The 24,449-nt window shown below is 34.7% G+C and overlaps 1 protein-coding gene across 3 annotated transcripts in view; it reads right to left on the bottom strand.

Moving 5' to 3' along the window:
• Nucleotides 1-24,449, bottom strand: part of SMCHD1 (structural maintenance of chromosomes flexible hinge domain containing 1) — a 141,362-nt gene that overhangs the window by 51,816 nt on the left and 65,097 nt on the right. For all 3 annotated transcript variants that reach the window (XR_004677641.1, XM_034996034.1, XM_034996035.1), the window contains 11 exons: nt 24,219-24,353; nt 21,303-21,530; nt 16,481-16,629; nt 15,257-15,345; nt 14,392-14,510; nt 11,398-11,565; nt 7,853-7,978; nt 5,862-5,941; nt 5,477-5,634; nt 4,076-4,191; nt 2,904-2,968 (listed from right to left, as the gene is read on the bottom strand). Coding sequence is in view for 2 of the 3 variants with exons in the window: in XM_034996034.1 (XP_034851925.1) it covers nt 2,904-2,968; nt 4,076-4,191; nt 5,477-5,634; nt 5,862-5,941; nt 7,853-7,978; nt 11,398-11,565; nt 14,392-14,510; nt 15,257-15,345; nt 16,481-16,629; nt 21,303-21,530; nt 24,219-24,353 (1,433 nt within the window). In the remaining variant the exon portion in view is untranslated. The remainder of the gene's footprint in view (nt 1-2,903; nt 2,969-4,075; nt 4,192-5,476; nt 5,635-5,861; nt 5,942-7,852; nt 7,979-11,397; nt 11,566-14,391; nt 14,511-15,256; nt 15,346-16,480; nt 16,630-21,302; nt 21,531-24,218; nt 24,354-24,449) is intronic.

Raw genomic sequence — 24,449 nt, 5'->3', positions numbered from 1 at the left:
CCCTGCTCAGCAGGGAGTCTGCTTCTCCCTCTGCCTGCAGCTTCCCCTGCTTGTGAGCCTCACTCTCTCTGACAAATAAATAAAACCTTAAAAAAAAAAAAAAAAGCCACTATATGCAGCCATCAAAAAGAATGAAATCTTGCCATTTGCAACGACGTGGATGGAACTGGAGGGTATTATGCTGAGCGAAGTAAGTCAATCAGAGAAAGACATGTATCATATGACCTCACTGATAGGAGGAATTCTCAATCTCAGGAAACAAACTGAGGGTTGCTGGAGTGGTAGGGGGTAGGAAGGATGGGGTGGCTGGGTGACAGACATTGGGGAGGGTATGTGCTATGGCTGCACTTAATTCTGATCAATTTCCGCTCTTAGCACAGCAGTAGCTACTCATTCCCCACCTTCCAGACACATGGCAGGCAGATGTATGTCCCTGGAGCAGTGTTTACTATAGGAAGCAGGGTGGGCAAAAAGGACCCTATCCTCCAAATACTGGGATCCATGCTCTGATTGCTGCTTCTGATCACAGAGGAGCAAACACAAAATGCAGAGAGCCATTGTTCCTGCACCAGTCCCCACTGCTGCAACCCTCATCCTCCAGCTGAAGTAACTGGGGACTTACAGGGCCAGCATTCTTTCCTTCCCCTCTTCCTTTCTAGAAACCAGACTTTAGGGGTGCCGGGGTGGCTCAGTCCATTAAGCGTCTGCCTTCAGCTCAGGTCATGATCCCAGGGTCCTGGGATTGAGCCCTGCATCGGGCTCCCTGCTTGGCGGGAAGCCTGCTTCTCCCTTTCCCACTCCCCTCTGCTTGTGCTCCCTCTCTCACTGTGTCTCTCTCTGTCAAATAAATAAATAAAATCTTAAAAAAAAAAAAAAAAAAGGAAACCAGACATTAAAGGACATTACTAAACAACCACATATATAGGTAAAACTAGAAAAGTGACCACGCATGCCCAGAGAAAGGGTCAGAAAAGACATGAGAAAACCTTAAGTTTACACCTAAGGCTGATCCATGACAAACAGCCTATAACAAAAAAAAATAATAAATAAATAAAATTAAATCTAGCAAACCCTGGGTAAGGCAGAGAATCTGAATTCCAGAGCTACCACATTATTAGATTCCAATGTCTAGTTTTTAACAAAAAAAACACAAGACAAACAGGAAGTGGCCATTCAAAGTAAAAAAAGTCAACCAAAATTGTTCTTGAAAAACACCTGATGGCAAATATATTAGAGAAGGACTTAAAAAAACACCTGTCTTAGGGGTGCCTGGATGGCTCAGTGGGTTAAGCTTCTGACTCTTGATTTCAGCTCAGGTCATGATCTCAGTGTTTTGAGTGTGGAGGCTGCTTAAGATTCTCTCTCTCCCTCTCCTTCTGCTCCTAACCCCCAACTCAAGCACTCTCTCTCTCTCTCAAAACAATAACAAAACAACAACAATAAATACCTATCTTAAAGATGCTCAAAGAACTGAAGGAAGATGTGGAGAAAATAAAAGTGATGTAGAAAAAAAAATGGAAATATCAATAAAGAAACCAGAAACAAATAAAGAAACCAGAAACAAATTTTGGAGCTGAAAAATACAATAACTTAAGTGAAAATTTCAGTACCGGTATTCAAAGGCAGATTTGAGCAGGAAAAAGAAAGAATTAGTGAATTTGAAGATAATGGATATTACAGTCTGAGGAACAGAAAGGAAAAAGGACTGAATAAAAGTCAACAGAACCTCAGGGACCTTTGGGACACTAGCAAGTGTTCCCTCTCACCAGGGGAGGAGAGTATATTTGAAGAATGGCTGAAAATTTCCCAAGTTTGATGAAAGACATGACTATAAATATTGAAGATGCTCAACAGATTCCAAGTAAAATAAATTCAAAGACACACACACCAACACACATTATTATCAAACTTTCAAAAGCCAAAGACAAAGAGAGATTATGGAGAGCACTGAGAGAGAACTTAATCATTACATACAAGGGCTTCTCCGGAAGCTGATCAGATTTCTTGTCAGAAAGTCTGGAGGCCAGAGGCAATGGACCATGTAGTCAAAATGCTTTAAAATATATATGTATACCCTCAGCCAAGAATCCTATAGCCAGCAAAACTGTCCTTCAAAAGTGAGAGGGAAATTAAGACATTTTCAGATAAACAAAAGCTAAGGGAACTCATTACCACTAGACCTGGCCTGTAAGAAATGTTCAAGGAAATACTACAAAATAAGATGAAAGAACAGACAATAACTTGAAACCACATGGAGAAACAAAGATCTCAATAAAGGTTAATACACAGGCAATCGTAAGTGCTAGTATTATTGTAACAATGTTTATAACTGCACTTTTTGTTTTCTACATGATTTAAGAGACTAATATATTTGAAGAAACAAAACTTAGTCTAAAAGTTAAAAGGACATTTCTCATTTAAAAATAAATGAAAGAAAAATTGGACGTAGTTTATTCAAAGCCAATTTTCATGTTTCAAAGTAGAGGTCCAGAATGCAGAAGCAACAATTCAAGTGAATTCAAATCAAAGTAACATAGTTAAAAAACCATAAAAAAACTAGTTCAATCTGTTTTACTTCATAACATTTAAGTTTTGAACTACAGAAATCTCCTATATAACAACATAATTATAAAGTGCTCTGACAACATAATGTAATTATTTTCGGATGGCTTTCCTAGTTTTGAAAGCTAATATAACTATCACAACAGTCTTTCCCCAAACCATTTTATAAAGCTTACAAATAAAATACACATTTTCTCAAAATACTTCCTGAGAAAAGAGATATGAATATTTTCTTTTCAGTCATAAATTACTTTCCCCAAGTTGAGGAGACAAACACCATCAAGGCTGAAATCACTTTGTAACAAATCATGCATAAAAATATCAAATGATTTGGGAAATACCTGAAGTAGAAGCAGCCATCTTCCTTGTCATTATCTTTTATTTTATTACAACTAAATGTTTCTGCCTAGAAAGGGAAGCAGGGGAGAAGGTGGGGAGGGAGAAATCACATTTAACATAGTATATTCAGGATGAAACCTTATATTACCTTCACCAAATGCAAATACAGATCACATCTGGATTTACAAATACATACATATACACTTATATGTATATACCTTTACAATACATTTTAAGATTCAATAGTGTGATTAGTCATGAAGACATACCATTATTAAAGGGCACACAATAGAGCTCAATGGTGGCGACATAGTTTTAAGGTAATAGCAGCCTGATGAGACAGTATAAATTTAGGAAGCTGGTTTCCTAAACACATAATTAAAATGAATCATAAATCCTGAAAGGCATTGTTAAATTAAGACACTCTGATATGTTTTAGTTTCCAATTTGAGATTTATTTTAGATCTACACTGTCCAGCATGGTAGTGAATAGCTCCATGTGGCTACTGGGCACTTGAAATATATCTGGTTAAAAAGAGACGTGGTACAAGCATAAAATACACAGGAAATTTCGAAGAATTGGTAACATAAAATCTCAAAAATGAGATTTTACGTTCTTTTATGTGTTTGTTTAATTTATTTAATAAATTTTAAGTACTGAATACATGCTGAAATGGTAATTTGATGTTAAATTAAAATTAATTGTACTTTTTACATTTTTAATGTAGCTACTAGAAAAATATAAATATTATGTGTGACTTGTATTATATTTCTATTGGACTGTGCTGCTTTAGACCCTCAAAATGTTCTCACCACTCTACCCTCACTTCTCTATCCTGTAAGTATATCAATCATATCTCTTTACTATCTCATTTTCTATATTATCTCTTAGTGGTATTCAACAGCTTTTTGCCCTGTGCCACTGTCCTTTAGATAATTTTAAAGTGTAAAATATCTTAAAAGTTTAAGAAATATCACAATATCGGCTATTCTTTTTCAAAGGCATCAACACTTAATATTGAGATATATTCTATTTTTAAAATCTCAAGTGATGAAGTGGGCTAATGTCTAGTTCTCCAGCATATACACAGTGCATTTTTACATTAAGTTACATTTAATTTTAAGTTAAATGTAAGAGCTGCTTTTAACTTCTACAATGCTTTCCAGAACTCACATTTGCTGGTGGTCGGTTCCCACTGTTAGACAGCTGCCACATTTTCATGGAAATACGTGCTGGATTAATATTTTTAATGATACTGTCATCTTCAGAAATAACAGTAATCATAAAATCTGTCATGGTGAATATTAAAAAATTATTTTCTAGTTCACTTAATAGATTTGGTTAAATAATTCTAGGTCTTAAAATGTACATCTTGTTTAAATATTAATAATGAGATTCTGAAGACAACAAAACCATTCGGTAATCAGCATTCCCCAATAATCTGTCTATAAAAACGTACTAATCATGACAGACAACTCTCTTTAGTGCTAAATCTCCTCCAGAAATCTAACACATACAACTTTGCTATTATTAGTCCCTTGTCTTATTTTCACAGTCTGCAATGCTAAAAGTTCTACTAGGCAAGACCAAAAGGTTAGACTGTGGATACTCAGCAACCTAGAGTTAAGGCAACTGGTCATAAATCCTTATGCTTTATGTATTCCGAGAATACAGTGTTTATTTTCTCTTGATTTTCAATAGCATACAGTAGCTAAATTATTATTACATATAGTATTTCCCTTATGTTTATCATTCATTTGGCATCCATATGATGGATATAATTTTTTAATCACAGGAAATAGGTCTTATCTTCCAAAACATTTAAAATTATGAGTATAAAGGCTATGTATATATGTAACTTATTAAAAATGATTTTCTAATCTAAATTTTTTGGTCTGCTTGTTTCTATTGCTTATAACTACATATAGGAATGCATCCACTTAGGAAAAGAGAGGTCTTCAAGAAAATTACCTGTAATAAATACCATTTCCTATTGACTTGGCACCTGCCGCATTCCACTGAAATTATTCGCTTACTTAAGTGTCTCCTGCATGAGACAGAACTCAATGGAAATTGTCATATATATTATTGGAACGAAGAGCCCAATGTAGTGCCTGGACATAGGTATTTAGGAAACTTTTTTTGTTCTGAAATATCTTTAATCATAAATTCTGATGTGATGTATTTTCATCCCAATTAAGCAATCCTGGTTCTATTTGGTTGAAGATGACATTACAACCTATTTAGTAGAGTCCACATAGTTCTTGCCATTTAGCAGTTCATGTTTCTTTTTCAGAACTTCACAATCCAGTGAATGAACAATCACAAACTCAGTTACAACAGGCTCTCAGTTTATGAAGAAACTTTCAGTTCATTCTTGACCATTAAGGGAATGTAGGGACAGAGAGATGAAAGAAGACAAAGCTAAGCCAAATGTACTTTCTTTGCCATTTAAAAAGACTATTGCAGGTTTGCTTTTCTATCATGCTAAACATCTAGGATAAATAATTTATTCCATTAATGTAAAAAGAAAATTATCATTACAAATTTATTTGAAATTTGTGACTTACTCACCAGTGAAAATACCCCCTGCTAAAAAGGAAGCATCTTTGTCATATTTAACATTGAGACGAATAGGTTTTTCAGGGTCTGGAAGAATCATTAACTTAATTATAGGTCCTTCTATGATATTCTTGTTATAGATGGCTCTAACCTGCATCATATGTTCTCCTCTAACAAGGGGGGGAAAAAGAGACAAAGGGTCCAAATTACATGGTTATAACTTAAAAATTCTGAGACAGTTTATACAAAGCTTAGCTCATTTAAAAACCATCTCTACTCCTGTTTAGTTACATCTTCTAACACTAAATAGAAGGCTAATTATTACTCTTAACTTCAGCAAGGAATAAGAAAAACCAATCCCTATAATACTAATAACTATCAAATTTTTGGTTCTTACCTAGGGGCATAAACACTGAACACTCCCAAATTAGCCCTGCCCCTTTCATCTGTTTTATGCTGTTGGTTTGAAGGAGTGAGCTAAAAACAAAACAAAACAGTTAATTAGAAAATTCTAGAGATCAAATTCTTTTCCTCTATTACAATGTTTTCTTCCATTACTACTTTAAAAATATTTGCACACACTTCTAAAATCTTTAATTTCCTAATCTGAACATTAGTAGAAATAATGTGATATGTAATTACATAACCCAAAGGACAATCATCACTCATCTTCATCAATTAAACTATAATTTAGTGCATTTCAGTTATTAAGTTGCAGAATTCAATATTCACTGTTTCAATAACACTGATATTTCAAGTGAAGTTTGCTTATACAAACACTGAAGGTATATTCTAAAACTGGGGATTGTGGGGAATGGCACAGGTGAAATAAACATAAATATATATTTAAGTCAAGGCATCGTAATACCACATCCATTATTATTTCATCTTTCTCTTGAAGTTTACTCAGATGTGCTCCTTATATCTCTGTTGCAGTATGGCCCTCTTAGAGATAACTAAGCTCACTTTCAAATGACTAAGAATCAGTGGTACTAATCATTGGTTAGAAGAATCTCTCAGTCTTCTACAAATGCTTCTCTAGAAACTAGAATAATATTATTTGTGGTAGAAAATAATCAGTTTAACTCTTCTAGAAGCAAACAATAAGAAAAGTGAATTTGTAAACTGTTGTAGCAGAGTATCAGACTCTTTCCTAAGCCCTAATTCCCATTTCTGCTTAATAGAGCCTAAAAATTAGGTAATTACGGTACTTGCAAACAAAGCAATAGGCAAAAATGAGGAGTAATCAAAATGACAGAATAAAATCCTGTATTTGTACCTGTCCCATTTACCCTCTGATCCACTATCTCTCAACCCATCTTTTTCAAAGTATTTCTTCCATCTGGGTCATAAATTCTTGTTACTAAGCCAGAGAAGCAAGGCTTCTATTTCAGGTTGTATAGCAAGCAATATCATAGTCTTTTTTTTAACAGGCTTTAATACCTTTGACCCTGATTACTTTACTACGAAAACAAGCCCATGTGGATCACAAGCAATTCTTGGCACTTTAATCTCCCATATGACATTTAAGATCAATTTGTCAGGTCCTGGAAATCCCTGTTAGAATTCTTATTGAACTAACAGATTAATTTTAAGAGAACTGTGTATTTACAAAATATCAACTATTTTCATCTACTAAAATTATAAAATGTTTGTAGAGGGATATTTATGCCTAGCTGAATATAACCCTAGGAATTCTGTGTTACCTGGTAACAACCTGACTGGGACAAATTAATTTCCTTCAACAGGAGGAACTGTGTCAAAATACAACTTTGCAGTGGGCAGCTTCCCCCATTTCCCCTCACAGGAAGGCCCTCCAACTCTGTACGAGGCACCCAAAGTCCCCACCAGAATCTAAACAGCTGGCTATTCCAGTGCTCCTGTAAACAGGTAGTACCTAATCTTGGACTTCTTGGTATCAAGCACTGTTTGCCCCCAATGTGATAAGGCCATATTCATGCTTTCCCCATACCCTAGAATACAACTCAGTATAAGTCTAGTGGCTATGCCCAGGCCCTGGTAGATCTCCATAAGGTATGCAGAGGACAGGTACTCACAGGACTCGTTTTGATTACCCTTAGCTTGTAAGTTTCCCAAATAATACCTGTTCCTTAACCCATACTGCAGGTCATTATATTTGCCTTTACTCACCTTCTATTCATCCTAACCTGAAATCCAAATATTATTTGGATTGTATAAAAACCACTCAATCATAATTGTAAATTGTTGAACCTTGTTACACTGCTTGCAAGATACAAACTTTACTTCCTCAAAATAATTATGAAAAATAGACTATATTTTTAAAAATATGACTTCTAACATTACCATGACAATGAAACTCAAAATTTTAAGTAGATGAAAATTATGTAAAGGACATTTAAAACTTACCTTTAAATTGTTAGCTTTCATGAGACTTATCTTAACCTGTGATACAGGTGCTGGATTATCCCACTGATCACAAAGTTGAACAACGAGAGGATTCTGTAGTTCTCTTCCATTAATCACTGGAATGGACTAAAATACATAAAAATATTTTAAGAAGCACTAAAACAAACATGCCTAACAATGTAATTACTACTTGTATACTTACTAAATGATTTACTTAATTTATCTCTGTTCTAGTAAAAAATGGTGTTTTTTTAAGGTTTTATTTATTTATTTATTAGAGCGAGAGAGAGAGAGCACAAGCAGGGGGAACGGCAGGCAGAGGGAGAAGCAGGCTCCCCACTGAGCAGGGAGCCCGATGCGGGACTCGATCACAGGACCATGGGATCATGACCTGAGCCGAAGGCAGATGCTTAACGACTGAGCCACCCAGGCATCCCCAAAATGGCTCCTTTCATCAATTAAAATAAACTTTTGAAAGTCAATTATATTGTTACAAGTGATCATCTTCTTATAGAAATTATTAACAATATAATAAAGGGGGGGGGAAAGCATTTGACATTACTAGCTTCTAACACATTCCTAAAAGTTATATATCAGAATAACTTCGATGGAAGTAAAAGCTTATCTGAGGTTCTCAGATATAGTATTGGCTGTTTATAGTTTAGCTCCTCTGTCAATTGTCAGCACTCTGCCACTCTCCATGAAGCAGTAATGCACAGCTTTCTAGTGCTTCTTAAACCAGACTAGTGGGGCGCCTGGGTGGCTCAGATGGTTAAGCGTCTGCCTTCGGCTCAGGTCATGATCCCGGGGTCCTGGGATCGAGTCCCGCATCGGGCTCCCTGCTGGGCGGGGAGCCTGCTTCTCTCCCTCTGCCTCTGCCTCTCTCTCTCTTTCATGAATAAATAAATAAAAAAAAAAAATTAAAAAAAAAAAAAACAGACTAGTAGCAGATAATCTACACTGTCTAGTTGGTTTAAAACACCTCTTGCTTTTTCCCTCCTTTATGTAAGGCTTGTGTAATTCTGGGAATTGGCCTGTTGACCTATTAATACTGAACATATCAAAGGAAACACATTGTCTAGCAAGTAACCTGATAAAGTTCCAATCTAATCTGTCAGATTTTAAAAGTTAAAAAAAAAAGAAAAGAAGATGGGAGAGAATGGATGAGCAATACGTAAAGCTGATTTATCATCTCTCTCCTATCAGTAATATTCCCTCTGCTTCCTCCAACCCCACTTTACTGGAGGTAGTTGGTTATCAATAATAATGTTAGGAGGGGTGCCTGGGTGGCTCAGTCGTTAAGCGTCTGCCTTCGGCTCAGGTCATGATCTCAGGGTCCTGGGATCGAGTCCCACATCGGCCTCCCTGCTCAGTGGGAAGCCTGCTTCTCCCTCTCCCAACCCCCCGCTTGTGTTCCCTCTCTCGCTGTGCCTCTCTCTGTCAAATAAATAAATAAAATCTTTAAAAAAAAAAAAATAATAATGTTAGGAAGTTGCCCAGAGTGGGAAAAAAATTAATAATGTGTTTCAGACAGGACTTAATTTTTTAAAAAAAATATCCTTGAGACTAGTTTGGTTCAAATGCTTGGCCATCACAAAGTTTACAGGGCTACACTTGCCTATATTGCGTCTGCCAAAGTTTATTAAAAGCCTGAATTTAAAAAATTGATGACAGTTTCCAAATGCAAACTTTATTGTTTGTACTTTTTTGTTGATTGCATTGCACTTTATTTCTAATCACATTAACTGTCTACCCATCAAAAAGTAACTACTTTTAAAGAATATTCTTTAATAAATAACCTGTAGCCTAAGCTCTTACAAAATTATCTCGGAAAAAGTGGAAAGAGTATCCAAAATCAAATGTTTATAAATATGAATCTGCCCTCTGCCAGGGCATTACATTAGTACTTGCATGTAATTTAATGTTTCAGGATTTGTTTCTTCATTTATAAAATAAGAATGATAATAATACATCATGTTAAGATTAAATGAGAATAGATGCGTATGTTAATGTAACATTTACATATTTTTTTCTATTTATCAGTTAGGTATTAAATCAGTTCCCCTTTTGCACTTCAGATTCTGTTAGGGGGAAGGTCGGTCAAGAATTAATTAGGAAATTTTAGGAATATTAGATATTCAATTATTACTTTTACAGCCTTATCTACATATAACGATATCTCTAAGAGAATGAGAAATCAGTTTGTTTTAACAACTTCTGGATTTCTATGGTATCTACAAATTAATCTTCTAAGAAATTTGAGTTAAGCTATCATTTTTTACATTCCCCAACACAAAGTCATATTAAAAGATGAACATGCCAACATTTTTTCCACCTCAAAAGTAAACAATTATTTCGTAACATAATAAACCAACAAATCCTTTAACATCACTGGGCACAAAGAATATATTAACTTATGTAGTATAAATGCTCCCAGATAAAAATAAATGCACTGGCTTTTCCGTAAAACTTCTCAGTCAAGACAGTATTACAGAAAAAATTTTTTAAAGCTCACTGTCATCACTTGTTTATCTTATTTTAAACTCACAAATCAAAAAGGGCAATTTCAAACTAAGGCACAGGTAACGTAAACTTCTGTTAGAGGATCTGCTCCTTTAAGATTATAATTTCATCCATTACCATGGTGATATAAGCTCATTCTCCTTTAGAAAATAATGTAAGCTATCATATCAACAGGTAAAGCTCTGTTAGACCAAAACTGAATACCAAAATCTAAACGTTTTAAAAATCAGAAGTGTAAACATTTAGTAAAAACTCAATATACTTAACAGACATTTGCAAGATCAGTATTTAAGATTTAACTACCTGCATAGGAAGGCATACCAAGGTTTTTATGCATATAATTACTTGATATCTAATATGCTTTTTCAAACTCCAGAGAAAACATTTAAGACAGTAAGACAGAACAATGAAACAAAATTGGGAAAAAACAGTAACCGTTGAAACTTGGGATTCATTATGCTATTTTCACTTTTACACGTGTTTGAAAATTTCTGTAATAAAATTTTTTAAATTTTTTAAAAGATTTTATTTGATAGAGAGAAAGAGAGTGCATAAGCAGGAGGAGTGGCTGAGGGAGAGGGAGAAGCAGGCTCCCCACTGAGCAGGGAGCCAGACATGGGGCTCGATCCCAGGACCCTGGGATCATGATCTGAGCTGAAGGCAGATGCTTAACGGACTGAGCCACCCAGGTGCCCCTGTAATAAAATTTTTAAGGTGTCAATCATTCCAGTAAAATTAACATACAGTGTTGTATTAATTTCAGGTATACAACAGAGTGATTCAACAGTTCTGTACATTACAGAGTACTCATCATGATGTTATTACACTATTTTTTAACAAATGAGGACACAAGTAATGAATTAAATAATGAATTATTAAGAATCATATTACTTTGTCCTTTTATTACTATTGCTATTTGTTATTATTTCAACAATAAAACATACCTATTCTGATCCACCGATAATCTGAAAGTAATAAGCCATATGATAGTAAATTCTTTCAAACAAGGCAGAGTTACTTACCTCCTTTAATTCTGGCCAGTCTATAAGAAGAAGTTTTGCTGGTGGTCCAGAAATTAGCTGCACTCGAATAAAGTCAGAAAATTCACGCCAAGTAAAACAAAGATCCTTATTTCCAGGAGGGCCTGGAATAAACTTGATGCCTTTTACACTTATACTTTGTGTATTTTCCTAGTGAAGAAAAGTACATCAAGAAAAGATAGGATATTATGCTTAATTTTCAAAAAGAAAAAAAAAATGTCATTTACCCATGTGCATATAGATATGCTTCTGCATAGAACAATGACAAATAACTTGCACACATACTAATACACTATGAAATTCATTTCCTTTAGAAGAGAAACTGAATTTTTTTTTTTTGCGAGGGAGAGCTCTAAAAGGTTCTGGCTATGTCCTTTTACCTTATTTTTTCCTAATTTCCCTCTTATTTACATGGTCTCCTTTTTACTACCCAAACAGCAAAGCAAGTGCTTACCCAATACCCTTTGCACTTGTTCTTTCCTGATGTTTGCAAGATTCTTTACCAATCTACATGGCCTTTCTTTAGGTCTCTCATATAGGATACAAAGGGGTCTTCTCTGACCACCCTATATAATGGCACTGTTTCCATTACCCCATTTTATTTTTTTTCTTATCACTCATTTCTTACCACTCTTCCCATTATAAGGTGATCTCCAAGAAGGTAGGGGCTTTGATTTGTTACTGCTCAATCTCTGGTTCACATCTTATTAATGGGAATCTAGCCTATAATTTCCACAAAGTGATCTAATGATAATAACTAATTCCATACTGGCAGAAGCACTTATACCATTCACATTTTAACAATTACCCTTAATAATTTTGTCATCTTAAATTTCTATGAGTACAAATCTATTCCATCAGATTTTAAAAATCAGAGTTAAAATTTCATGTTTTACATTCTCAAACAACTGTTTGCAGAATATTTTCTGTACAAAGACATTGCAAAAATAATTTAAAATTAATTTCTACCCAAACCCCAATGAGCAAAGAATTTTTCAATATTTGGAAAACAAATTAAATATTCATTAGTAAAACATACTGAAAACTGAAAATATGTAAAGTCTAACCTAGAATTCCACATTTATTAGTCAAACACCAACAGCCCTTTTGAAGACATGATTTCTTCTTTAAGTCACCTTGGAAGTTATCTCGGTTTTACTTCCAATCTTGAAAATTAAATTTGTATATGCATTTACAAATTGTAGATGAGTCCAAACAGAATCAAATATAAAATTCTGAAAGGCACTCTTTAAGGTCTAATGCTGAAATTATCAAAGGAATGTACTTCAGAATGGCAGTACATTTATGTAAATGCAGAAATAATTTGAAGGGATGATGACATATTAAAACTACTTTTTATTCCCCCCCCCCAAACCACTATTTTTAAAAAAATAGTTTTAAAATAAAAGGCTCCATTTTCTTTCTGTAGAGACTGGGGAAAGTGTTTGAAACTGAGTCAAGATAGTATACATCTGTTGTAAAATGACAATAGGAAGAAAGTAAGTCACCTTGGCTGAAGAATGAGCTATGGGAGGAGAAAGGTGTGAGATTATGCTTCGGTATAATACTTTAGGATATTTTAGGCCATACTGAGGAAATGGAAGTCTAAATTTATAGTTTAAAATGCTGATAGAAATGAGAATGGAAAATTGACAATGTATTTGGTCAGGTGAAACAGAGCAAAAAAAATATGATGAGAGTGGCTTGCCTGAGAATGACAAAAAAGGATGTGGGGTCGGGAACTGAGTATGTACAACTCTTCCAAGGAGATATACTATAGAAAGAAGAGAAATAGAGCAATAGATGGACGGGGAATTAGGGCCAAAGGATGCTCTGGTTGGTATGGGAGGGGAAGTGGTAATTTGTTTTTTAAGATGAAAGATATGACAGCATGTTAACATGCTGATAGGACCCTAACAGATGGGGAAAACTGCAAATGTAGGAAGGCAGGTTACAATTTAGGAGAAATTACTGAATGAATATGGGTGTCTATGCATAAAGTAGAGATTGTTCATGCATAACAGCAAAACATAGTTATCTTCTGATTTCGGATATACATAGGGTGAAAATAAATAATGGAAGAACCTGAAAGTCAAACACTAAACGTTATCTTTGTAAAGTAAACAAAACATCATGAAAAGTTATTCAGCACTCCTAAGATATACTGAGTTGTGCTGAACATATTAGTGAGAATAGAAACTATGGTAAGGAAGGGCAACAAAGAGGCTTGTGATTACTTTGTCAAGTTAAAAACTGTAATGGAGGCTCTAAAAGTAGTAAGAGTTTTAAAAAAGCATTAAGTGCTCTAAATGGATTCAACTTCACTTGGCCTTAGAATTCCTCCTCTTTCATCTACTCTGGCCTGGAAGGTTCCTTGAAGGTCCAACATTCAGTCCAAACTGAAATCAGTCCAAACTGATTTTAAAGTTATGTCAGCCTAGGCAAAGAAAGTGAAAATTTCCCCCAAATTTGTCTTTGATCTCTCCAAGCAGAATACATCATATTTGCTTGCTTCTTTTAAACTGAAATAATTACACTGAGATTCTTATTTTTCAAGCTAATCTCAATTAACTGCACAGCTACAAACCTGCCCAATTAGTTTTTTCCCCCAGCATCCTATTTAATGCAGGATGTAAGCACTACTAAATTTTACTAATTATGAAAAACTACTTCTATATACATATTAAAATATTTATGGATAAAATGATATAATGTATGGAATTTGCTTCAAAATGATTATAGTAAAGGTGAAAGTGACGATTATTGAGGCTGAGTGATGGGAACATGGGAATTATTTATGCTATTCTATTTTTTGTGTATGTTCAAAGTTTGTCATTACAAAACCTTTATAATGCCTTTTATGATTTTGCATTGTAAATACAAAAATCAAACTTCTTTTAGTTATTTTAGTTTTTCCCAAATTTTGTTAATTGTAAAACAATGGTATAAGCCAACTGCTATGAAAAGAAGCCATACCTGAAAGGTAGTTTTCAAATGAGAGCTATCAAGTCCAATCCCAGCAATTCCCAAGGCAGATAAAGAACTTGGTGAAAATGCCTGAATCTGATTTCCATACTGATCTGTAACTATTACAACTATATAAAAAAGGACAGCTTAAAATTAAACTGTTATCTTTTAATAAAAGATATAAACATCTATAAATACATTTATACACTTAAAATTATGCTTAGAAAACCACTAACTTTGTTCTCTTATGTATTATTTTGTAAAAAGTAATCATACTTGCTTCTTTTATAATCACCACCAAAAAAATCAATAATCTACTTAAGTACGTTTATATATTTATATTTAACATGGTGTTGATGTTAATCAGATTTTCTACCATCAAAATTTGAAGAAAATAATTTAGTATTATGTAATAGTCTAGGTACAAGAAAAATAATCCATTGATTATTGATATGAATCCATTGATACATTTACTTTACTTTTAATATTAACTATTATTACTTCTAACAAAAGCCAGTTATTTTTCCATGAAACTCTTTTTGCCAAACTGATTTTTTTTCTTTCTTTTTTTTAAGATTTTATTTATTTGACAGAGAGAGTGAGAGAGCACAAGCAGGGGGAACAGTAGACCCTGAGATCATGACCTGAACCAAAGGCAGATGCTTAACCATCTGAGCTACCCAGGCGCCCGTGCCAAACTGATTTTAAAGTTGTCAGCCTAGGCAGAAAAAATAGCAATCTTTTCCAACAGTGGTTTTTAAAACAATAAATGTATATAAAACCAAAGTTTCCTTTCAGATCACATATGCCAAAACACAAATGTAAGCACGTATTATAGAAGTATATTTTAAAGAAAAAAGCAGACCATACTAACCTATTTCTCCTTGAAGCTCTTGGCCCATCTGTACTGTTTTTCCTCCTTTTAACTCACATTTTAGATGTTTAGGTTCATCAGGAAGTGGTCTGAAATGAGTTAACAAGTTAAAAGGCTCTAGTTATACCACTGATTGTAGAGAAAAATATGCTAAAGAGTAACATATATATATATTTAACACTCGTTTTCTAAAGCTTAAATACAACAACACTCCTCCAAATACCTCAATTTATAGAACATCACACTATTAACCCAAATGGAAACTGAGAAAGACAGCTTGCAAAGAAGTGTTACATCACAGCATCCATGCTAGATTAAAAGGAATTAGGACAAGAGAACTGAGAAAGAAAAGGCAGGTAAGAGTAACTCATCATCAAGAGATCTGGCTGTGGGTGGAGAGTAGTATATCTAAAAATTTTATCTCAGGGGCGCCTGGATGGCTCAGCTGGTTGAGCGACCAACTCCTGACTTCAGCTAGGGTCATGATCTCGGGATTGTGAGATCAAACCCCACATCGGGCTCTGCGCTGGGTGTGCAGCCTGCTTGGGATTCTCTCTCTCCTTCTCTCTCTGCCCCTACCCCTGACTTGCGTGCCTGCTCTCTCTCTCTCAAAAAAAAATTATCTCAAATATGGAGCCTGGAAATACTATAAAAATGGATGGAAGAATTCAAGTGAATGAGGTTACTGGAACAAGTTGAGCAAGGAACTGACGGGCCAGGATGAAAGATTTTTATATATATATTCACATAAATCTTTCCCTTTTCTTTCAGTAATACGTATTAGGTCTGTTTGGACACAGGTTTAAAAATCATCACTAGGCAATGAAAGAATTATTCCCTGTGAATACACTGACTGATCACACTCTATCTTTTATATTTTTCACATCTGTCATTTTACAGGCGTTTTCACTGCTGCCTGCACTAGGAGGGCTTTCCTTTAATGACAGTTCTAGTTCTCACAGACACCAGAGAGCCAATTAAGCACAAGATTTATATAAAAGAATAAAATACTTAGGAATGAACTTAACCAAAGAGGTGAAAGACTGATGAATTAGTCACTATCTCCAGTGAAGTTTTATTCTAAAGACAACATACCATATTTCATAGAAATTGCAATTATTTTCTACATTAAAAACAACTTTCACTAGTGTGCTTTGGAGAAAAGCCTTTTTGTTATCATATGCCGAATTCTGAAATACCTCAAAATATAATATGCTCACAAACCTTACTGTAAATGCACTTTCCAAAGACACATGATCATCTTGGAATGAAACCTGGCAATAACGCATATCTTTCACAGATGTTGGTACTTGTACATCAGGAAGCAGACCCTGTAGCAAGTGTTCTTTGTTAATCTCAGGAGTCCAATTAACCTAAAAGAAAAATTATATTATCTAAGAAAAATATAAAGCTTAGTCTAATGTCCTCCTACTGCCACTTATCTTACTGAAGAATCAAAGTTAAGTTATAAACTCATCTTCCCCACCTCCAAGGAAAAAGTCCCTTTATGAACACAAATGGTGGTGGTTTATATATTAGTAAGATTAAGAAGTTTCTTCCTTTCTAAAGATGCCACTGAAAAACCAGAATAAAAGAATTCAGTGAAGTGGCAGGATATACCCAGAAATTGGTAGTAATAACAAAGTATAGAAAGAGAAATTTAAAAAGCACCATTTACAACTGCACCAAAAAGAATAAAACACGAATAAACTTGGTTTATAACTCCAGAAACCATAAAACACTAATGAAAGAAATTAAAGATGACACAAATGGAAAGATATTTCATGCCCATGAAGTGGAAGAATTCATATTGTTAAAATGTCGATAATACCCAAAGAAATGTACAGTCAATGCATTCCCTACCAAAATACCAACAGCATTTTCCACAAAACTAGAACAAATTAACACTAAAATTTGTAATGGTACCACAGAAGACCTGGAGTAGCCAAAGCAATCCTGGGAAGGAACAACAAGGCTGGAGGTATCACAATACCAGATTTTAAGACATACTACAAAGCTGAGGTAATCAAAACAGTATGGTACTGGCACAAAAATAAACACATAGATCAATGGAAGAGAATAAAGACCCCAGAAATAAACCCAATCTATGACAAAGGAGGTAAGAATATACAATGGGAAAAGATAATCTTTTCAATAAATGGTACTGGGAAAACTGGACAGCTACATGTAAAAGAATGAAACTGGACCATTCTCTAACATCATACACAAAAATAAACTCAAATTGGACTAAAGACCTACATGTGAGACCTGAAACCATAAAAATCCTAATAGAGAACACAGGCAGTAATTTCTCTGAAATTGGCCAAAGCAACATATTTCTAGATTTGTCTTCTAAGACCTGGGAAACAAAAGCAAAAATAAACATTGGGACTACATCAAAATAAAAAGATTTTGCATAGCAAAGGAAACCATCAACAAAGCAAAAAGACAACCTATTGAGTAAGAAAAGACACTTGCAAATGACATATCCGATAAAGGGTTAGTATCCAAAATACATAAAGAATGCATAAAAACACCAAAAAAACCCCAGTCTGATTAAAAAATGGGCACAAGACCTGAATATGTATCTCTCCAAAGAAGACACAGATGGCCAAGAGACACATGAAAAAATGTGCAACATCATTCATCATCAAAGAAATGCAAATCAAAACCACAATGAGGTATCACTCTACACTTGTCAGAATGACTAAAATAAAAAACACAAGTTATAACAAGTGTTGCCAAGCACGTGGAGAAAAAGAATCCTTGTGCAGTTGGTGGGAATGTACACTGGTGCAGCCACTGCAAAAAAACGGTATGACGGTTCCTCAAAAAATTAAACACAGAACTACCATATGATCCCGTAATTCCATTGAGTATTTACCCAAAGAAAATGAAACACTAATTTGAAAAAACATATGCACCCTAGGTTTACTGCAACATTATTTACTATAGCCAGGATATGGAAGCAACCTAAGTGTCCGTCAATAGACAAATGACAAGGAAAATATGGTGTATATATACAACAGAATATTACACAGCTATAAAAAAGGATGAGATTGTGCCCTCTGAGACATGGATGGACCTGGACAGTATTATACTGAGTGAAATAAGACTGAGAAAGAAAAATACCGTATGATTCCACTCGTAAGTAGCATCCAAAAAAACAAAACAAAAAAATCATCCAACCAAATGAATAAACAAAAAGCAGAATCAGGGGTGCCTGGGTGGCTTAGTCAGTTAAGCATCCAACTCTTGATTTCAGCTCAGGTTGTGATCTCAGGGTCGTGAGATTGAGCCTCACGTCCCACTGCATGAGCATGGAACCTGCTTAAGATTCTCTCTCCCTCTATACCCCCCACCCCACTGCTCATGTGGGCACTCTAAAAAAAATTAAAAAAATAAAATACCATATAGATCAAATCATATGATCAATTCTGGGAGGTGATATTCAAATTGTTTGTTAAAAGAAATTTATTAATATGGGCTTTGAATAAGATGTAGGTTAATGCCTATTCAGCAAGATGAGAAAACAAGTTATGTTTACTTAACTACCATTCTGGCCACCTTTTGGTCTTCATTCATACTTGGATGCTTTTAGCTCTATTTTTTCATCTCCTGCATTCCATATATTGTTACTTGATCCCCTTTTTAAGTATCTTACTCTATCCTACTTTTAAACTTCCAATCCTTTCTATGTAAGAATTTTTAGTTCAACTTTTTTAGCCTTCCATAGTTGTGATTCTTAAATCATTGATATTCTAATATTTTGACCCTAGTTTATGCTGTTCTAATCTTAGTTACCTTTTTATCTTTTAAACCATGTTTTATTCTTTACATATATATGTGTGTATATATACACTTTTTTTTTTTTTTTACATAATGGAAGAAGCAGAATTTACACTTTTCAAAAAGGCTTTTCTTCCCTCACTTTAGCTGTGTTATCCCTTCAATGGATTCCCAGCTCAGATAGGGTTCACTTTCTTCAATATTGGAGAATTCTCTGAAGACCACAAAATCACATTAATGATTATACATTTAACAAAAGAGTAGTATTTAATATTTTATTGCCAATAAAGAGTTGCATGTTTAAAAATTTTTGTAACCCAACAAATATATAACTACTAAATTTGAAGCAAAATATGTCAAATGCTGGTCACATACTTAGAGAATGGCAAAAAGAAGTTATATACAGGTGGAGGCTCTCCACTCAAAGTTTCTTCTTAACCTTGATAAGAAGCTAGAATGTGGGAACCTAACTATGAGAAAGCAAGGAACCAGTTCAGAAGCCGGGTTCCTAGTACCACTTTTAAACCACTCAACTTCACATCTGCTGATATAGGTAAAAATGGCTTGCCTCCCCTTCCAAGAAGGATCAGGGTTAGGTCTCTATCAATCCTCCAGTCCCTCAACAGAGAGGGAAAAACTAAACCGGCTGGGGCAAGGAATATTTCAAGTAAGAGTTAAAAATAAGATCAGCTAAACCCTGTTGAACAAAATTCTTTTAAAATATCAGATCCTATATCTGGAAACTCCAGATGGCTACAGGATAAAATAGTACAAAGAAATAATTTCTACCTCCTGTCCCACACAGCAACTCTACAAATTTAGTTAATTGGGACCCCCTTATATAAGGGTGTGCAAATGTTGGCTTTCCAGAAAAGGGGGGATGTTTTGTCTCTAACTGACTTAAAGAACAGTGAATTTTTTAAAAATTATTTTCTCACATAAGATTTGAGTTTTTTCTCTATGGGCGTCAAGGAAAAAAGTACAGTTAGTTCTGCTATACTGCTTGGTTTGAAAATGCAAATTTGTTGCAATGCTATTAAAATATTAGGGAGCAGTTTGAGTATGAAGAAATTTTACTTTTGCTAATGCACAATATCATCCATGAAAACAGTATGTGAACATTGAAAACTGTACCCAGCTAAACCAATCCATGGAAATACACAAACGACACAACTCAAACCTACCAGCCACCTTGGGTGATCATGTATATTGAGCCATATACATGGCCACATTTAGTGGAGTTTCCACAACTTCACAGTAACTCACAAGCTGCAACCTTTCCTGTACTCACTTCCACAAAGTAAACTGACATATTATTGTAGTGTTTATGGACTTCTTAATCATTTAATATGTGTTATTGTTACTATTTTTGGTGCTACTTTATTAGTTTCCTATCTTTTTTTAAATAGGTGACTGATAAAGTTTGAGTACTGTGCCTCTAATTCCCATTTTCCCCATGAGCCCTGTGATTTTTTTTTTTTTTTTTTTGAGCCCTGTGATTTTTATTGCACCTTTTTATCTGGCAGAGTGATTTTAAGAAATGCATGCGTTTCATTATAGAACTGACTGACCTTGAAAAGAGTAAGCACAGAATGCCAACTATTCCTTTAATCAATCATAAGAAGAGTACTAGAGAGGTCTACCTTAGGTGATAAGTATGTATTTTGATTTGGTTTTCCTAAGAGATGTTAAGTTTCTATATATAGATTCACCCTAACAAGGTACTAATGATGAATTTAAATTACAGCAGATTGATGAGGGCCATATGAAGCTACTGAGAATCTACAAAACTGTTTTCTAAGATCATGCTTTTAGAGAGTGGTATGCCAATTTCAAATGGTCAAATTAGGGACCTGTAGTTAAAACAGTAATGTTTCACCATTTGCCTTTAACAGACTTTTTGTTTAGTGCCTTCAGAACAGTTACAAATACATTGCTTTGGTAAGATGATCTTGACTGTGACTGCAGAAATACAGTTGGTCAGCAAGTGCATAACCAGAAAAGAATTCCAATCTTTGGCATTTTGTTAAGTGTCAAAATCATTTTTCTAAGTATGACTTTGTCGCATATGAATCATTCACATTTCAATCTAGAGCATGAAACGAATTCTTATTTAGCCTGGAATTTTAAATAACAATATTATTTTTCTGTGATAAGCTTCTTCTTAGAAGCTACCCTATAATACTTCTTATTCAGAGTCTTACAATTGATCATAAAATGAACAAAATTCTTCAGATAACTAATCTGAGATACTTACTTTAATTTTATCTGCTAAAGTTGATGTTATATGAATTTCTCTTTCTCCTTCATCATACATTTGAAAAATAAGATTATGCATAATATCGCCTGCTATCCAATTAACCTCATCCTGATGTTTGATCTGGATTGCCTTTTGTCCTTCCACACTGAATATCTGTAATCTTGCAACATGGCTACTAGGAAGCAACTTAATAGTCTTCTCCACGGGTGCCACATCTTTACAACTCTAGGGAAAGAGAAAAACACAAAAATATATTGAATGACATCTGCACTTTTTGAAAATTATTTTTGGGCTTTATTTATTTTTTTAAAGATTATTTATTTATTTATTTATTTGACAGAGAGAGACATAGCAAGAGAGGGCACACAAGCAGGTGGAGTGGGAGAGGGAGAACCAGGCTTCCCGCTGAGCTGGGAGCCCGGTGTGGGGCTCGATCCCAGGACTCTGGGATCATGACCTGAGCCGAAGGCAGATGCTTAACGACTGAGCCACCCAGGCTCCCCCTATTTTTGGGCTTTAATGGTGAGTCTTCTACATTGCTTAAGGATTTACTTCCAATACTATGGAAGATCATCTTATACACGCTGTCAACGTTCATAGGTTTTGGCATTAAGAAGACACTATACTATTAATATTATACTATCAAGTTGTAAGCATAAGCCACATTCTTTTTTTCTTTTTTAAGATTTTATTTATTTATTTTGACGGAGAGAGAGAGACAGGAAGAGTGGGAACACAAGCAGGGGGAGTGGGAGAGGGAGAAGCAGGCTTCCCACAGAGCAGGGAGTCCAACCTGGGGCTCGATCCCAGGACCCTGAGATCATGACCTGAGCTGAAGGCAGACGCTTAACAACTGAGCCACCCAGGCACCCCCATAAGCCACATCCTTAAAGCCAAAAACTAGCATATTTGGATTTAAAATGATTCTCTTCCTCTTCTTTGGAATCACATGACAGATTCAGACAGATTCAGTAACTAGCATCTATTAATAAGAATAAAGATGTAAGAAATTAAGAACTTCCCATAAAATCAGAGACAAATAGTTGACATAAAATATACTATTTACACTGAAACAATACATTAGGGTAAGTGAATAAGGCTCTTTATAGCTAAATGAGGACTGTAGATGCCCTGAAAGATGAGCTGGCACATTTATAATTTATTATGGGCACATCAATGTCCCACATATTAGTAAGGATGAGCTGTATTATACTAAATTGATTTTAAAGGCACAAAAAATTAAAACATTACATTATTTCATAATCTAGGTTATAGTGCATTCCACGGGATACACAAAATTCAAAATAAGCCTAAGCCTAAAATACCTTTACATCTATTTAGCCCATTTCTCCTTTTTATCCAGTTGCAAACATTCCTATCTAAGCCCATCTACATGACTGATAACTTTCATAAAATTCCTACCTCACCAAATATTAGGTAAATAACCCACCCTTATTGATAAATAACCATATTGCATTTACCTGATTCAAACTCCAGTTGCTGCCTTCGGATTAACATTTTCTAACTGCGTATTTTAAGGTATACTTTGATCTTTGTCCTAATTGATCTAGATTCTCGGTCTTCCGCCTGTCACTGTTCTATAGAATTTACGTAATTCCTGATGCTCACTACTCTTTGCTTCCAAACCCAGATTCCTCCCTAACTCTAAGTCTTTCCTTCCTGAATCTTCCTGATCTTTTGCAAGAGAGTATGCTCAAAAACAAGTTGCCCACATTACTGAATTTAAAAAATGCATAACAAAAAAAAAGTGCGTAAGAGGGATTTGAAGGTTATCAATATAAGCAGCTTGATAAGAAGTGGAATGAAGTCAAGAGTCATCTCATTCTAGTGAAAAAAATAAAAGCTGTCTTTTACCCTTTTGAAGCTCAAGGTATGTTAACTGATGTATAATTAGTAGGAAAGCATCAGTTAACCAACTGGTTAGGTTAGGTTATTCATCATCTACCATATCAATAATGGAGAAATTACATTTAAATATTTTCCTTAAGTATTTGTTGTCCCATTTTGCAATCTTAGGAGAGCAACTGCTCATAACAACTGCTTGCCCTCCTCCAGGCTGGCTTCACCTTCCACCATGATGTATTTATCCAGTAACAAGTACCCTACTAGTACGTTACCACAGAAATCTCTTTATATGAAAATACTAATCACATATTTATTTTTTAAATTATACATATAAATTGTTTATATGTCCTTCAGTGGTGGTTTACCAGACTTTCTAAGAAACAGTATAAACTATAAGAAACAAAAAAATAAAACTGAGGGCGCCTGGGTGGCTCAGATGGTTAAGCGTCTGCCTTCGGCTCAGGTCATGATCTCAGGGTCCTGGGATCGAGTCCCACATCGGGTTCCCTGCTCAGTGCAGAGCCTGCTTCTCCCTCTCCCTTCTGCCACTCCCTCTGCTTGTGCTCTTCTGTCTATCTCTCTGTCAAATAAATAAATAAAATCTTTAAAATAAATAAATAAATAAAACTGACATATAAATGCCACATTTTAAAAAAGATTTTATGTATTTATTTTAGAGAGTGAGAGAGACAGCTTGAGTGGGAGGGGAAAAGAGAGAAAGAGAGAGAATCTCAAGCAGACTCCACACTGAGCATGGAGCCTGATGCAGTGCTTGATCCCAGGATCCCACAATCATGATCTGAGCCAAAACTAAGAATTGGACGTTTAACCAATTGGGCCACCCAGGTGCCCCTATAAAAGGGTTAATTAAGAAAATTACTAATACAAAATGTTACTATACCATTTCATGTTGCCTTTTTTTTACTTTAGCTAAAAGAACCACAGATACCTCATTTTTAAAAGTCAAATGTTACATAAAATAGTATAAAGCTGTTATGAAAGATTTGTATGAAAACAATATAAAATCAATGAATAACAACAACTTACAGGTATTTCAATTTTTGCTTTAAGAGTCTGGTCTTTTTTAATGTTCTGTACTTGAATTGCAGATCCTGTTAAAATACTGGTTCCAGAACTGCTACAATCTACAACGTAGATTGGAAGATTCGGAGCACCTAAAAACTTTTGAAAACATACAAAATAATTTAAGACCCCAATCAAATGTAACAAATTATTCAATAATTGTTAAATTTTCAAATAATCCACTACAGCTACTAT

The sequence above is a fragment of the Mirounga leonina genome, unplaced genomic scaffold (genome assembly GCF_011800145.1).
Source record: "Mirounga leonina isolate KUSES-001 unplaced genomic scaffold, KU_Mleo_1.0 Mir_93, whole genome shotgun sequence".
NCBI classification, from domain to species: domain Eukaryota; kingdom Metazoa; phylum Chordata; class Mammalia; order Carnivora; family Phocidae; genus Mirounga; species Mirounga leonina.
This window is presented reverse-complemented; position numbering and strand designations above follow the sequence as displayed.